The sequence below is a fragment of the Sceloporus occidentalis genome, unplaced genomic scaffold (assembly GCF_023333645.1).
Source record: "Sceloporus occidentalis isolate IW3139 unplaced genomic scaffold, rSceOcc1.0.p SCAF_3, whole genome shotgun sequence".
Lineage (NCBI taxonomy): Eukaryota > Metazoa > Chordata > Lepidosauria > Squamata > Phrynosomatidae > Sceloporus > Sceloporus occidentalis.
In genome coordinates this window covers 101,862,335-101,879,261 of record NW_028316983.1, presented here as the reverse complement: position 1 = coordinate 101,879,261, position 16,927 = coordinate 101,862,335, and the positions used below count along the sequence as shown (strand labels likewise).

The 16,927-nt window shown below is 40.8% G+C and overlaps 1 protein-coding gene across 4 annotated transcripts in view; it reads right to left on the bottom strand.

Annotated features, from left to right (window-relative positions):
* Positions 1 to 16,927, bottom strand: part of DPYD (dihydropyrimidine dehydrogenase) — a 594,441-nt gene that overhangs the window by 396,724 nt on the left and 180,790 nt on the right. For all 4 annotated transcript variants that reach the window (XR_016280498.1, XR_016280499.1, XM_089515658.1 and 1 more), the window contains one exon: positions 6,524 to 6,685. Coding sequence is in view for 2 of the 4 variants with exons in the window: in XM_089515658.1 (XP_089371784.1) it covers positions 6,524 to 6,685 (162 nt within the window). In the remaining 2 variants the exon portion in view is untranslated. The remainder of the gene's footprint in view (positions 1 to 6,523; positions 6,686 to 16,927) is intronic.

Below are 16,927 nucleotides of genomic sequence, written 5' to 3'. Positions count from 1 at the left end.
TTTGGTTTCTGGTCTGAATCAATTGATTGGTTCAGCAGCAGAGCATCATTCACACTACATTTGCGCTTATCGAAGCCCTGTTCCACAGCTCCTCCCCCCCCCCCCAGTCAAGTCCAACACTCTCAGTCCAGACAATATGCTGAGAAGGGGCAAGAGGCCACAGTGGTGGAGGTTCCCTCCATGTACCTGATCACCCCCATGGCGGGGGTGAGACAGGCAGCCGCAGAAGGCAGCAATGGAAGCAGCTCATCAGAGGGGAACCACTAGCCTTCTCTGGGAGAGGGAGGACATCCTTGTTCGAACCACTGGTGCCGCACCACCGCCTGTGCCTTGAGGTACCTGGGCGTGTTCAGAGGGCTCTCCAGTGAGTACAGAGGGGAACCCCTGGGAGGAAGAAATGGTAATCAGGATGGCGGCAGCAGCAGCTATTGAGCCAACCACATTTGAGCAGATAGGATCTCCTGGGAAGTTGAGAAGAGGGGCAAGCCCACTTCACATTCACCCTCACCCACAGTGTGCAAGTCAACAATTATGTCACAAGGAGCAGATTCAAATCTGCACTTGGTTCACACTTGGGCTGAATCACTTTATCGCTAAAAACGTGGGGAAATGAGCATCAAAATGATCCACATTATATGGGTCTAGTGCAGGGCCCCCCTCTTCAAACCGCTTCAGTGATTCAGATCAAGTGTGAACCAGGATCATTTAAACCACTTCAAGCTGATTTGCAAACTGGTTTAAAACGTAGTGAGAATGGGGCCTAAATATGAACATATTATGTGCATTGCACATTGGGAAAGGCAACTTCACCAGATCTTGGGGCCAATTCTAAACCCCACGTCAAGACCTGTCCCAGCCATGTCACTCCTGCCAAAATCAGAAATGGGCATAAGTATTTCCTTTTGAGAGTGAGAGGGGGGGAAAAAACATGTGGCAGTCACAGGTCTGGTTTTAAGGCTGAATTGCACTTCCTGGAAGCTTCTTCTCTATGAATCAATTTTTAAGTATGAAAAAAATCTGCCATAGAGGAGGAATTCCAGCGGCTGTAAAAATGGGAAACATGTTGCCCACATATACTACACTTTAGGATACTTTAGGATATGTCAATACTTTTCAAGAGCTGCAGCAATGCAAAAATGCAGAGACTTGATAATGATACAGCAGCTGTTAGGGAAAACATTGCACATATACCGGCCATCTCATTGAAAAGCCCCTGATAAGTTTAGGAAGGACCAAGTAGTTCCTTAGAACACAGACTGAATGCTGCTGAGATAGGCCAATGGTTCAGTCCTAGGGGATCCCAGAATTCCACAGGACAGAACCAAAGCAGTTATAGTGGAATGATAATGCTATCGTTATTTTAGTGTGAATGGGCCACAGAGCTTGTAAATTTTACTTTTTCAACAAAAATGTCCAAATTGCTCATGCTGTGGCCATGCTGGGTGAAGGATTCTGGGAGTAAAGCAAATTTTCCAAGCTCTAGGAAAGGAAACATCTTCTAAACTCAGTCCCAGTTGCCTATTGAGATAATAAGTAATTATATTCAAAATCCTTTGGGCTACAACAGTCAATCTTCTTTCTGATAAACTGCTCTGCAGCACTTTTTAAGGTCCTCATCCAGGTCCTCCTCCCACTCCCCCCATCATTCATTTGTCAATGCAGTTTATAGCAAGAGTATAAGCTCCACATTTTAATTTTGAAAGATTTCATCTGCTGAAGAGAACAAGAAATTCTTCAATCTTGCATGCTTGGAATACAAGTAGGGCATTACAAAAATAATGCATTATGAATATGACAGATTGCAGTTTCTTATCATTTCTATAATATATGAAACAGTCATTAAAGGACACACAGAAAATATCTAAATTTTACAACAGTTATGAGCATGAGCAGGGTATAAATTTTGTATGTATTTTAAGTATATATTTGTGTGCATATATATTTCAATGCATTTTAAATTATGCAGAACTACCACGTTGCTCAACTATATTAGAACCCTTGATACCAATAGATCACTTTAAATAAACTTAAAATTCTGTGATGAAAACCATTCTGAGCTATTCATCCTGTGCCAGATTTTATATCAATCATCATGCCAGCATGCAGCATTTTAAATAGATTTCTAAAGATTTTTGAAGAAGAATGGTAGATATTTAGCAAAATCTATCACGGAATAATTCTTCCCTATTAATCATAGCATTAAGACTAAAAGGAGACACAAATCAAGATTTAACTGATATTATTTGCAATTGGTTTTAAAAACAGTAATAATTCAGTATTGTATCACTCATACATTTGACAAGAATTTAATATATTTCTTTTGCACATGCTGCAACTGTATGTGTATATTAAAATATATATATTGAACAGAAAGAAAAGCATTCCACAGAGCTATGACAGCAGTGGTCTTTCATTGTGGTAAGACAAAAACATTCAATTTACTAGTAGGATTAATAAAACCTCGGATGCCCCCTGAACTCAATTGATCTTGCAAGTTAGTTTTCTTAATAATCCTCATGGCTTTTCCTTGAGAATCCAAAATTCAGCTATATCAAACTGTGTGTCACAAAGATGTCAGCTCCAGCTAAGAAAGAAAACAATTTCCTTGTCAGCCTTCTTAATAGGGGTATGTAGAGGAAAGCTTGAAAGTGAACTATAAGAACGGGAGGAATTGAGAACTGGGGAAATGGTTCAGAGAAACCTCTGGCCACAAGGCCCCTGTTATTATTATTATATTATTTATGACATTTGTACCCTGCTTTCCATGTAAAAGATATAGCCAACTAAGGGGAGGAAGAAATATATTTTTTTTTCCTCTGTTTTTTTTTTTTGAAGGAGGGGGAGTAATCCAGTCAGTTAACCATTAAAAACACCATAATAGAAAACATTACAACCATCACAATAATCAATATATCTCAAAACGGTTAGAAGCTTGAGGAAAGGGATCCTCAAACCCTTTGAAGATGAGTCTGAAGAGAAGTGTCCCCACACCTAGAAACTAACTTCAGCTCCGAGGGAGCTGTCTAGAAGCAACCCCAGAGAAAGCCTTTATATGTGTGTTCTATAAATCAGACCCTGCAAGTTGGTGACATTCTCAAGAGGAACTGTCTTGCAGATCTAACATCTGTATAAGTTCATAATGCTTCCAGTCTGATTTCAAGGTACCTGTGATAATGTTTAAAGCAGCTTGTGAACTTGGTACTTCGGAGGGCATCTCTCTCTCTCTCTCTCTCTCTCTCTCTATATATATATATATATATATATATATATGGGGCAAACCAAGAATTGGGATCTACGGTCTGATCAAATGAGCCAGGATGGCGTGGGCCAAGTCTATGCTTTCATGGCCCAGGTCCTAATCTGAGTCAGTTCCCAGGATGGCATGGGGATGGCTTGGTGTTTACAGGCACCATAGACCCACTATCATCTAAAGTGGAAATGGGACAGCTAGCTGCACCCATATGGCCATGCACCTTGTTTCTACATCAGACATGGGGGTCTTCTCAGTAACAGTGTTGACAGAGAAAGGCAAGGGACATGTGGGGCGATTTGATCTTCTGGGGGTTGCTATGGAGTTTCTGAGAAACTCTATGGCAAACGGCAGGTCATTTTGACCTGCACTGCTGCCCCCTTGTACCGGGATCAAACCAAGACTGCTGGATTGGCATCTAATCTGCCTGATCTCAGCCCAGAGATATTGCCCTGTGTCTTCCATACAGGACAATGTGAGGTCACAAGTTCTCCTCTTTCATAGCATCATAGAATCATAGAGTGGAAGAGACCATAAGGGCCATCCAGTCCAACCCCCTGCTAGGTAGGAACACAGAATCAAAGCAACCCCATCATATGACCATCCAGCCTCTGTTTTAAAACCTCCAAAGAAGACTACACCACACTCTGAGGAAGCATGCTCCATTGTCGAAGAGCTCTTACTGTCAGGAGATTCCTCCTAATGTTGAGGTAGAATCTCTTTTCCTGTAGTTTGAAACCATTGCTCTGGGTCATAGTCTCTGGAGCAGCAGAAAACAAGCTTGCCCCTTCAAACAGTTAAATAGGGGTATCATATCACTCTCCAGCTCCCTAAGTCTCTCCTCATAAGGTACGGTTTCTAGGCCTTTCACCATTTTGGTTGCCCTCCTCTGGACACACTCCAGCCTGTCAACTTACTTTTTGAGTTGTAGTGCCCAGAACTGGACACAGTAATCCACGTGAGGCCTGGCCAAAGCAGAATAAAGTGGCACTATTACTTCCCTAGATCTACACATGATATACTTCTATTGATGCAGCCTAGAACTGCATTGGCTTTTTAGTGATTTGCTGCATCACACTATTGATTCATGTTCAATTTGTGGTCTACTAAGACTCCTAGATTATTTTCATATGTACTGTTGTCAAATCAGGTGTCCCTTAGCTGACATATGTGCATTTCATTTTTCCCCCAACTAAATGGCCTCTGAAGATACTATTATGGATGGTAATGAATGCTGCTGAGAAGTCCAGCAGAACCAAGAAGTGCTCCCATTGTTAAATTGTCAGCATATGTCATTCTCCAATGCAGGCAACAATGCTAAGAAAGCGTGGGCGGGATACAAACCGCCGCTTTGCGGCGGTCTGCTGCCGCCGCCGGTTAGTCCACGGGGGAGCCGGAGCCTCCACACGGCGCGGCTCCCGTGCAGACTGAAAAAGAAGCTCCAAAATGGAGCTTCTTTTAGAGTCGCGTTTGTGACGTAGCGAGGCGCCAGGGGCGCACTCGCTACGTCACAAAGGACACGACACGTCTGGACGCTATGCGTCCAGTACGTAAAGATGGCGGTGCCCATGTGGAAGGGGCGCCGCCATCTTGTACGTATAGGATACGTACTAGGGTTAGGGGGGTGCGGAAGCACCGCCCCTTCCTAACCCTAGTACGTATCCTATACGTACTATATGGCGGTTTGTATCCCGCCTTAGAGTGCCAAAAAAAATCCAGTTGTTGTTCTGCCACCACCTGTCCTAAGAGTTTACTTTTAAAAAGAAAGTTTAGAAATGGCCAATAGTTATTTAATGTAGTAGGATCCAGTGAAGGTCTCTTGAACAGCAGTCCTACAACAGTTCTTTTTGAGGAGCTAGAACACAACTTTATTTCAAAGAAGCATTTAATACCTCTACCACAGGACTGACCAGTATATATTCATCTATAAATAAAAAAAGTTATCCCCCAGAACTGACCCCAAAATTCCAGGTTAACTTATTTATGGGTCAGTATGGTAATGTGATAGCAGCTCTTTCAGACTTTCCCATGTGGTCAGGGGAGCAATTTCTTTCTCTCTTGAGCCAAGCAGAAAGAGTCCTAGGTGACTGCTTGCTGTTTGTTTAAGAGTCCCTTTCCCAGCAGTGCACCTCTGTTTCCCTTGCTGTCTCAAGAGTGAAAGCTAGCTAAAGCAGAAAGCCTCACGGGTGATTGGTTGCTGCTTGAACAGTCCCTCTTGCCACACACGCACACATACACACAATGAAGGGGCCTCCAAGTTTTACCCTCGACTTATCCACGGGTCGTGGCAAAATCCATAATTTTGGCCCCAAAATCTGCCCTTGACTTATACATGAGGTCGACTTATAGTCGAGTATATATGGTAACTAGTTACGCAAGTGGCTATATATGCTAGCGATGTAAAGAATATTCACAGGCTAAGACAGACTAAGACATCACACTGAGACAGTTGAAGTAAAAAAAAAAAAAAACAAATGGAGCAAACAATTGTCTTTAAACTGGACCTTAGTACAAATAGGTCACTTGTCTTTGTCACTTAAAAAAATAAAAATAAAAACACACTTGTATTTTTGGGATATGATTCAAGATCACAGTATTGGAAAAGTGGATGTGTTGGCCAGTGGGTTTAATACAGTAAAGCAAGATTGGTCCTCCTTGTTAATTATTAAACTAAAGCATCTAGACAGAGATTTAGGAAATAAAAATTCTAAAAATTTATTGTAACAGATAACTTAAATATCTAGTCTTATGTTGGTTCCACACAAAGTGCATTGTAATACCTGATTTGCAAACAGATCATTTCTTCCTGAACTCTTTCCAAACTCAGAACTCCCAAAAATGTTTTCAGATTGCTTCCATTTCCCTGTTCCCAACTAGCCTTGATTTTTAACTGGTTGATTGGTTTAAGAAAGAAGCCTCTACATTACACGGTTTTCCCCATAGGCTCCCCACTTAGGATTCTGAAGGCTGTCAATAGCAGGCCTTTCACTTCACACTCAGGGATTTCCCACAGTCTTGAGGGAAAGATATGCCTGGTCATCATGTTTTGGGTTAAACATTATTTTATAGATATGATATTGTGTTTGTGCACTGATTACACTAGATGTAACTATGCCTTATTACTAAAATTGTATCTTGATTTTAGTTAACTTTCTGTAAACTCTTGTATTTAATATAAAGAAAAGAAAGTGATCAGACTGAAATGAGAAATAGAATTGTTTAAAAATTGGGACCACAGGAGTGAAAAAGCAATCTATTGACATCTTTACTTACCTCTGTAGCAAATTGTTGCAGTCCACCAATATTAATTGGTCCCTCCTCACTGGCATATAAATTGCATCCGCCCACACAGAGATCTGAAGTTGGGCATACCATCCCACATGTCAGCCCAAGTGGGTTGTCAGAAAAGATCATTTTGGCAGCACCATAGTAGTTCTGCACAAACAAAAGTACAAAATCATATTAGAAGAACAGTGGAATTTGAGAGAAGCAGTTCTCACTGTTTCATCTGTTCAACAATTGCCGTATTAACTGCAAAGATTTTTACAATTCTGTTAGCAATTCCATTCCAAAAGTGAACACACATTATCCAGCCACACTAATTTTAAATCCATTTTGCAGCCTTATTTTAAAGACTGAAATATTTTGATTAGTTTTGGTGGATTTTAAGCCCCTCATTCCCTAGTAGCAAAATGCAGCAATACTGCAGGGCTGGCACAACCTTCCCGTAATAGCACCCTCTATTCCTGAATCAATTACATACAGAAAAACACAAGATAATGTAATTTCATTCCCAATTCTCTTCTCATTCCAGAGGATCCATCAAAGACATTTCCTATCAATCATGATTACTTGAATGTTTCCATAAACTCCTCCACAGATCCTCAGCAAAATAAACTTATTAATGTATATAACACATGTGTGTTATGCTATGCAAGCTGTCCACGGGCATACCAGGAATAGTTGGCACACCCTGTATTTTATACCAAGTAGTATCCCTTATCAGGACTCCAATAATTGCCACTGCCATGTTATTCTGTGGCAGCAAAACCAGCTACCCATCTTTTCTTAATTTAATTCTGAATGCAACAGAAATATAGGATTAAATGTAGAAATAATTCCCCCCGTGTGTGTGCACACACAGATTTACTTACCACAAAAAAGGTGGTGCCAAAGGACAGGATAAGATCACAAGATATAAACTGGCATGAAACATTAGCTTTTCTCAAAGTGAGAGATAATTCTGAGAATGTAGACAGCACACAAGAGCCAATGTGGTGTAGCGCTTTGCATGCTAGACTAAAATTCTGGAGACCAGAGTTCAAATCCCTGCTCAGCCCACTGGGTGACCTTGTGCAAATCACACTCTCCCAGCCTTAGGGAGAGACAAAGGCAAACCTCCTCTGAACAAATCTTGCAAAGAACACCCTGTGATAGGTTTGCCTTAGGGTCACCATAGGTTGCAACAACAGGACAGTATACTGAAAATAAGTAAAAGGTAAGGTAAAGGTAACCCCTGTTGACAAGGTTGTCAAGTGGTGTCCGACCACAGGGGGTGATTCTCATTACCGTTACTAAGCTGAACAACCAGCATCATCAGAGACTATTATGTGGGTCATGTGGCCAGCATGATTGCACAGAACACTGTTTATCTTCCCACCAGAGTGGTACCTATTTATCTACTTACATTTGCATGCTTTCGAGCTGCTAGGTTGGCAGAAGCTGCGACTAGTGATGGGACCTCACCCCATCATTCAGCACCTGGGCCTTAAACTGCCAACCTGCCGATCTTGCAATCAACAGAGTCAGCCTCTTAACCACTTGAGCCACTGCATCCCTCAATACTGAAAATACTGGGACCATAAAAAAAGTCCTGAATGAACAGGTCACAAATGTGATTAAAGCCTTGTGGATTTCAGTAAGACTGTCTGGAATCCATATCCCAAACTGACGTAAGAGAAGAACTGTATATTGATGAATTTCAGTAGCAGCTGCACTCACAGCTGGCCAGCTAGGGGAGGAGAGAGTGCCAGGAATACTCAGCTTGCACCATCCATATGCTTCATGCATCACTTATACATTTTCATACAGTTGCCCAGTCCATCCAAAAACAGACAGAAAATTGGCACCAAATGTTATTAAGTAGCCTTGGGGCAAAGTCTGTTTGGAAAGTCTTTTTGGCAAAGATTTGGGGTTTGTAGACTTGTAGATCCATTGTTCATGAGCACAGCAGTGGCAGACAGACAGAGAGGAGACAAATAGTCTTACTTCATTTCTGCATGCTGCCTTACATTAACATTCTACTCAATCTAGCTCCTAACCAACAAACTACACACTGTCATTTTAAAGCAAGCAATGCATGAAAATATAACTGAATTTATTTGTCAAAATGCTAAAGCCTTTTAGTACATGATGAAAGCTGAAATATCAAATCAGATATCTTTTTATGCTAAGAGTGAAACCTAAAATGGTAGTTACTCGTAAGTGTCAAATCAATGCATGCAAATCAGTAACCATTTTAATCTATTAACTAAGGGTTCTCCTTGGAAATCAAGTGGCAACCAATTCAACAGGTAGCTATTTGTTTTTGTGTTTTTCTCATTGCTTTCCTCTAAAACACAATTAATTATATAATAGTTAAAAGACAAATTTTCACATCCTACTATATTTGTGCAGCATCTTCATTAGAATACTTCCATTATGTAAATTCAAATGTTGATTGTTTTCCTCTGTTACCGGATTATTAGTGTGATTAAATTTATGCCAAGATGCATTATTCATTGGTTTTTAAAGCCATTATGTACATTTTATATGGACTGAGAAACCACAGTGAGATACACATCATGGACTCCCACATTACCAAAGACAAAGACAGTGAAGGGGTAACCACTATTCAAAACATCTAATTCTGGACACTTTGTAGTTCTATATTAAATTATTACACAGCTCATAAAAGCACAAAAATATCAAGCAATAAATGACTGAAAGCAAATATTTATATACTAACTAAACAACTTCCTTAACAGTTATGTTGATGACCTGAAAACATCCATGAGCACATTCAACAAGAACATGTCAAAAGAACTCCTTTCCCTGGAACTGAAAGATAAATGTTGTGCATTCTCATATTCTTTGTCCTACCTAATTGGGCAGGTGGGTAAAATACAAAACGTGCCACCAACATTATCTTATTTGAAAGAGCCACGTAAAATGAAGAAAATATTGGGGACATAAAGAACCCAGAAATAAGGAAGGATCTCAATTATAAGCTAATAGAGATTAATAGACTAATTAGAAACCTCTAATAGAGGGCTCTAGATAAGCATGATTTTCTCCCATAAACAATTCAGTGGGAAGTGTTGGCAAACGGATGCCTCCTTAATTTCCCAACAATATGGCTAGTTACAGCCCATGTTAATTATGATGGCAGCTGTAGTGATGGTGACACTGAGAGAAACCATCACACTTTGGTGGTTCAAATGCTGGATTTCTACATGGGGAGGGAGAAGCATAGCCACATAGGGTAAACCACCTAGCTGATGAAGGGGAACAATAGTGGCAGATGTCACTAAGAAAGGTAAAGTACTTTGCATATTAACCATCATATTGAAAAAGGAAGAATGACTGATTTTCTGTTGAGATTCAAGCACCTGTGAGCAAGCCACTGATATCTAAAGGTCTCATGAACCAAACACAAGAAAGAAAAGACCACAGGGTAGCTGTGTTGCAGCAAAAATAACACAAAAAATAATCCTCTAGCACATTAAAGACTAAGACATTTATTATCACATAAGCTTCTGTGAGCTATTGCCCATAGTCTCTCAAGTCAGATTAATTAGTCTCAAGACCCCATTGGAATCAGAAAAGATTTGGTTTTTCCCCCCTGAACTGTACATTATTAATTGTTCAAGCCACGTGCCACAACAATATAATAAAAGCACCACGTAGAAAGCAACTGAACACTGAGTTCAACTGAACAGTGGCCACATCATACTGATGAAGAGAAAGAGAATTTTACAAAAGAGAATTGGTGAAGATTATATCCTTGGCAGTGCTCCACCTCCTTTTTCCTATAACTTTTATTCCTCCAGCCAAGAACTATCAAAGTAAAAAACTCAGACTGTAGGTGTCAGACACTGATAATATTAGGATGCTGCATTTTACTAACTCAGTCAGTTGGTCCATCTATGACCAGAAGTGTTTGATCTCAATCAGAGGGTAGGGAACATGTTGCTTTTGTGATGTCTGTGATGACAAATCCCATAATCCCCAACCACTGACCAGTGTTGGTTGTTTCTGATGAGAGTTGTGATTCAAAAACATCTGGAGGACATCAGGTCACTTACCCCTGCTCTAAAGGCAAGTGTCTCTCAAAGAACACCAGCAGATTTCTTTTCTATGATCATCTACTTGATCCTCTTAGCTGGAAATAATTAGGAACTGATCTGAAGGTTGTCTGTATGTGAAGCATGTACTCTAATGCTGAGCCACAACCCTGTCCTATTTCTGAAAAAAAAAATATCTATGAGATTAGCTTCTTTTTCAAGATCCAATTGCCATAGAAATTCCAACCTAGTTCTGAAGGACACATGATCCTCAATTTTTACAGTTCAAAGTCTCTCCCGACTTCCTTTCCTGTATGTAGTTTAATAGTGTTTCTAGATCTCTCTGGCCTAACTCAGATCATCTCCATTCCATTCTCTGTGAGTAAGAATTGTCTTGCAGGATTAGGTTAAATTAATTTAGCCCAAAATTCTTTGTCTAATATAAGCCAGGAAGATGTCCTGGGAAGCAAGCAAGAAGGTCCATTATAGACACAGCCTTTTCCTATTTGATCCCAGCAACTGGAAATCTGAACATGTAAATGAAGTAAACAGACAAACAAATATGGAGCTCCCATTTAGTCACAGCTAAAAGCCACCACTAAGCTTATTATATCAACAAATGTCATTGGGAAAGCATCCACACTAACACAGATCATCTTTGGGAGGGATAACTGGAGTCTCTGTGTACATTGTTAATGGTTATTTCATTGGTTCAGTAGCTTTTTTGAGGGGAAGTGTATTTTTATTCTCATTTTATAGGCAGAGCAAAAATGAATTAAACAAAGAAATTAATTACCATATATACTAAACTATAAGTCGACATCATATATAAATTGAGGGCAAGTTTTGGGGACAAAATTATGGATTTTGATATGACCCATGGATACGTCAAGGGCAAAATTTAGGGGCATGTAGCGAAGGATGAAAAGGACAAAGTAAGGAAAAATATGCCAAAGAATTTACAAGATTCCAACAGGGATAACTATTTGTGCACATACTAAAGCAGGGGTAGGCAACCTACGGCCCGCGGGCCGGATGCGGCCTGGCAAGGCCTTGGGACTGGCCCCAGCCCGGTCCTGCTGCCAATTGCCACCGGAGCCTTTGGCCTCTCGCGTGAGGGCGTGGGGCGTTTGGCCTATCAGGAGGAGGGGGCAAGGGGGGCAAGCGGCGGACAAGGGGGGCAATTGTCTATAGAAGCCTCAGAAACATGCATCTATATTAACATTTTTTAAAAAATCAGCAAATTTTTTCATGTGTCCTCCATTTTTATATAAAAGTGTCCTCCATTTGAATATTTTGTCCTACATTTGTCCCGGTTTATTTATGTATTTAATTTTTTATAATTATTTAATTATTTATTTTTTTCTTCGGCCCCCCAGTTGTCTGAGGGACAGCAACCCGGCCCCCGGCTCAAAAAGGTTGCCTACCCCTGTACTAAAGGCTAGATTGATGAGAGAGTAGAAGGGGGTCAGTCAATTTAATCCAGGGCAGATTAAACTCTTCCCTTTCATCATACACACACACACACACACACACACACACACAGTATGAGTACATACAGTAATTCTTCCAATTTTATCTGTTCTTGAACTGCCTGAAATTCTTTCAGAAGTTTAATGTAATAATAACAATCATTTTAATAAAATATTTATTTGTATCCCACCTCTCCCTTTTTGAGGATAGAGGCGGGTAAACTTTGGCGCATTACAAACGGGCGCAAGAGGCGCCGTCATCACGCCGCGATTACGTGCGAGGGGCGGCACTTCCAGACGCGCCTTGCCCCTCGTGTGTAATCGATATGGCAAAATGGCAGCGCCCTATACAGATGGGCGCCGCCATCTTGACGTAGCGGACGCTCTGCGTCCGCACATCCCAACCCAGAAGAGATGTCGCGAGTGCGCACTTTGGCACTTGCGACGTCTCTTCCGGGTTGCCGGAAGGAGCGCGATTTCCGCGCTCCTTTTTTGCAGCGCGGAGGAGTCACACGGTTTGGCTGCTGCGGCTCCTCCGCGCTGCAACCGGCAGCAGCCTGAGACCACCCCTTTTGGGTGGTCTGTAACGGGCCTTTGTTTCTCACGCCTGAAAGAGACAGGCCAAACAGAGTGGCTTCAGACTGCTTCAGGGGTGTGGCATGCAGATGACATATGCCCCCCAAGTGGCCGGAAGCTGCTTTGAGGCTGCCTAAGGTGGACCGAAATCGCCGGCATAAGGAATGGCAAAAAGTCACTTCTTGCCAGCAGTTTATTTGAGACTGTATGAGCAGCCCACTTAAGGATTGGGTCATCCAGTCGCTGCAGTCCTGGACTAACTGGGGGGCAATTGTGGTGAAGAAGGCAGAGGCCACTTCTAGTGGCTCATCTGTTTCACTCCTCAACGTCTGAAACCATTGCTTCATTTTCCTGCTTCAGAGATTAGGAATAAGAATTGTTCCTTATCTTCTTTTCACCACTGCGCTACTATAAAACAGTAGCCAGAGCTTTTGACTGGTATCTTCCAATCTCCACAATTCTCTCCATGCCACCTAGTTACTCAGTCAATGGCTTGTGGGAAGATGTGTGGTCTTCCTACATCTTCCCACTTTTCCAGATGTAGGTTCAGTCATTCACTGATACACACACCATCCTATCACTTATCTGCCTTCGGCCATCCATTTTTCTTTTTCCCCACATTGGATGGAATCCTGTCACTCCCACTTAAAACAAGCCAACTCAATCAATGTCATTTACCTGTATGTTGTCTCATCAATTAACAGCTGATTCAATGGGTCTACTCTAAAAATGGGAATTACTAATAGGATTTCAGATACTGTTTCTCCTTTACAGGCTGATTCAGCATTGCACACAGCAAGCATAATCTGTGATTACTCATATTATTTTGCTTTAAAAACATTATTATAAAGCACAATACTTTCCATTCTATAATTAATTATTTTGATAATCTTTTCATAGCTGTTGATGGATGGGCACATTTAGGAAAGGCTCTTCAGAAGCTCAGTATAGAAATCATTACTACCATCATCAGGTTCCTCACCTGCCATTTCCTCTTCTTTCCCTCTGCACAGACTTTGTCAAGCTTTGATTTGGATTTCCTGCATGGCAGGGGGTTGCACTGGATGGCCCTTGCGGTCTCTTCCAACTCTATTATTCTATGATTCTATGATTCTAAACATAAAAGTTGTGGAAAGAGGAGGAAGGAAAAAAACACCTGCAAAAGCTAGAAAAAGCCAAGTGCTCCAGCTATCTGCAAATGCCGCTTTTGGAGCATACCCAAATTATCCAAACTCTGGGAATTATAGCAGATTATTCATCTAGGCAAGTATTCATACTCATGTATGAACTTTTCAGCTTATCCACTAAAAAAGTGAGGAGACAGCCCTAACTCTGAGATGTTCATGTGTTTGTATGTGTGTGATTTCACCTGGCAGATGAATCTTATAATGTTGGCAGATGAATTTTATAATTTAGAATCAGCTGAAAAGCAAAATCCATTTTTCTCCTACTTGTACTTTCCCCTCTTCTTCCACTTCAGGCTATTATTTAAATAGAAATATAATGTGAATCATAGTAGGGAAGACTGATAACTGACTGCTCAGGACCAAAGCAGTTGGCCCCGTTGGAGCACCTGTGGCCGCTCCAGCCATGATCATGTTGGGACCATGGTAACTGCATGGCCTGCTTCCAAAGCAGGCCACCGCCCAAGTTCCAAGCCATGCAGGCCAGGAGTTAATACAAACTGGCTCCTTTTTAGTCTGGATTTTTACCCTGGAGCAGCTTCCAGATGCTTTTGGGGTGTGCATCATGTAAATACCACACTCCCAAGGTGGCTGGAAGCTGCTTTATTTGGCCCATGTGTTTTGGGCCTCAGTCTGCTCTCTAGTTGTTCACTACTGATTGGCAATTGCATAGCTAGAGGTATACTTTGTAACAGTTCTCCAACTTTATACTGGACTTGAACACACCCAAAGGATGCCTTTAAATTATTGCATCAGTTTAAATAGTAGTCTGAACTCTGAGTTCTCTTTAAATAGAGAACTGACTTATGTGAAGCAGGATACACATACACTTTAACTAAATGCTGAACTGGGGGCCAGAAAGTGTTCAGTTTGGCCTGCAGGAATTTCTGAATTAACAGAGTTTGTTTCCAACTTCCAAATGCCTGAGATTATTATCAAGACTTACAAAATATTATTAAGCGGCGATTTAAGGGCATCCAATGACTTAATGTCTGAGCCAAGATCTCATCCAAATTCTTTTAGTTCACGTTTTTTATAAGATCACACCAGCCTTCTGCAAAGGTTTTAAGTCAAAATAATAATTGATCTTATGACCATTCTGATCAAAGCTCATTTTTTCCTCTGGTGACCCTTGTCCGACTCAACTGTCTTTGGCTTCCCAAATTTGGTTCCTTTCCACAAAGACTTCCTTCTATGGTTGAATAAAACTGACCCACTTTGTGGAAGACAAAGACAAAATCACATCCCTACAATCCAATTATTTAACTACAGACACTACTGCCCTTTGAAAGCATGCTGCGATCCCCACCTAATGAGATTCAACTGAACATGAAGTAAGCAGCAAGGCTGTATGCCTGCATCAGGAAGATAGGTCCCCAAATGAATTATGATTATTCAGAGAAGCCTGACGTTTACCATTATTCATCAATAAAAACAGGCTTGGAACTAGAACGCTTTGTAAATGTTTTTTAATTAAATAGATGCCTGCTCATGCTTTGTTTATAAAATGCCTTCTCCTGGGCAATTCCAGAGGAAGGCATGCATCTAAGTGGATAGGATGTTTTGTGGTTTCCTTTATCAAAATGTCAATAAGTACTGCATTGGTAACCAAGAGAACAGAAGCCAGCCTTAAACAGACATCAATAATTGGTAGCAGGCAGAGGTGGATCTTCACATGTATCACTTGGAAGCATTACATAATGTGCATGTAAATGAGAATGTTGTTACTTGAAAAAAAAACTATTAAAAGATGTGGGATCAATACTGTTAGACCAGAAGAAATTGCATTTTCTATCAGGAAATGCTCATACCATTTAGAGTTTCCTCCAGTTCTGGCACCTGTTATTTATACTCCACGCAGAGACTTCATGATACTGTAGAATTCTTAAATGAATAACTTGATTGTAGGACTAATGACAATGGAACAAATGGATTTAAAAAAACAACCTATCTTTAAATGGAAATGCTACTAATTTCAATGAAACGTGCTTCTAAGAAAGCATGCATGACTAACATGTTTTGAAGAAAATATGCATATATATTGTAGTCTAGAGCTGGAAAAGAGGATGCTTCTCTAAGGTCTCATTCTTACTTAACAGCAGAGACATAGGATCAGGTCTCTGACTGTGACACTTTTTCACACTTGGCAATAGCAACAGCAAATACATTTCTATACCGCTTATCAGTGCATTTAAGCACTCCCTAAACTGTTTACAATGTGTAAGCTAATGGCCCCCAACAAGCTGGGTACTCATTTTAGTGACCCATGGAAGGATACAAAGCTGAGTGAGTGAACCCTGGAGCCCTGGGATTGAACTCACAAACTTGTGACTGTGAATGACTACAGTACCAGCATTTAATCACTGTGCCACCAGGGTGGAGTAAAGTTTCAATCCAGAAAGTATGAAAGGCTACATACCACAGTGATAGAGCACATGTTTTGCATTCAAAAGGACCCAGGGTACATAAGACCACAAGAAAAGCCATAGTGGACTATATCAAAGGCCCATCTAGTCCACATTCTGTTCAAACAGTGGGCAGTGTTCACACAGTTCCCTCTCTGGGAAACAGTCATGATGTGACTAAAACAGTAAAAAACCACCAATCCCTGTATGCATGCATCTCAGCAACTGGCACACAGATACCATACAGCCTATGGCAATAGAAGAGATATATATTTATGCATATCCATCATGATAGCCATAGCACCTAGATCTCTAACTAGTACTGGAAAAAACTCATGATGCGAAAGCCCTGTCAATGCAGATGATACTAAAACAGAGGGACCACAGGTCTAAGTCTGTATAAGGCAGCTTCCTTTGGCATGGACCAGCTGTAACCTTCTCATTTAATTATTTCCAAATCATGAAGGAAAGTCTATTAAACCCCATGTCTTATTAAACACTGGTATGAACAAGCAGTCAGCTGGTGCATGTAACCTGTTTCTCTAGTTTTGTTCCTCTCTTTACAGAAGTAGGGGTAAAAACTACAAAGAAATCACTTACTACGATATTCAAAGCACTGGGGTTATGGTTTATTGTACCTTGTAGATAATTTTTTAAAAGGATTTTAAAATCAATAATAAAAATATGGTTTTATTTGGGCACAATAAACAACCAT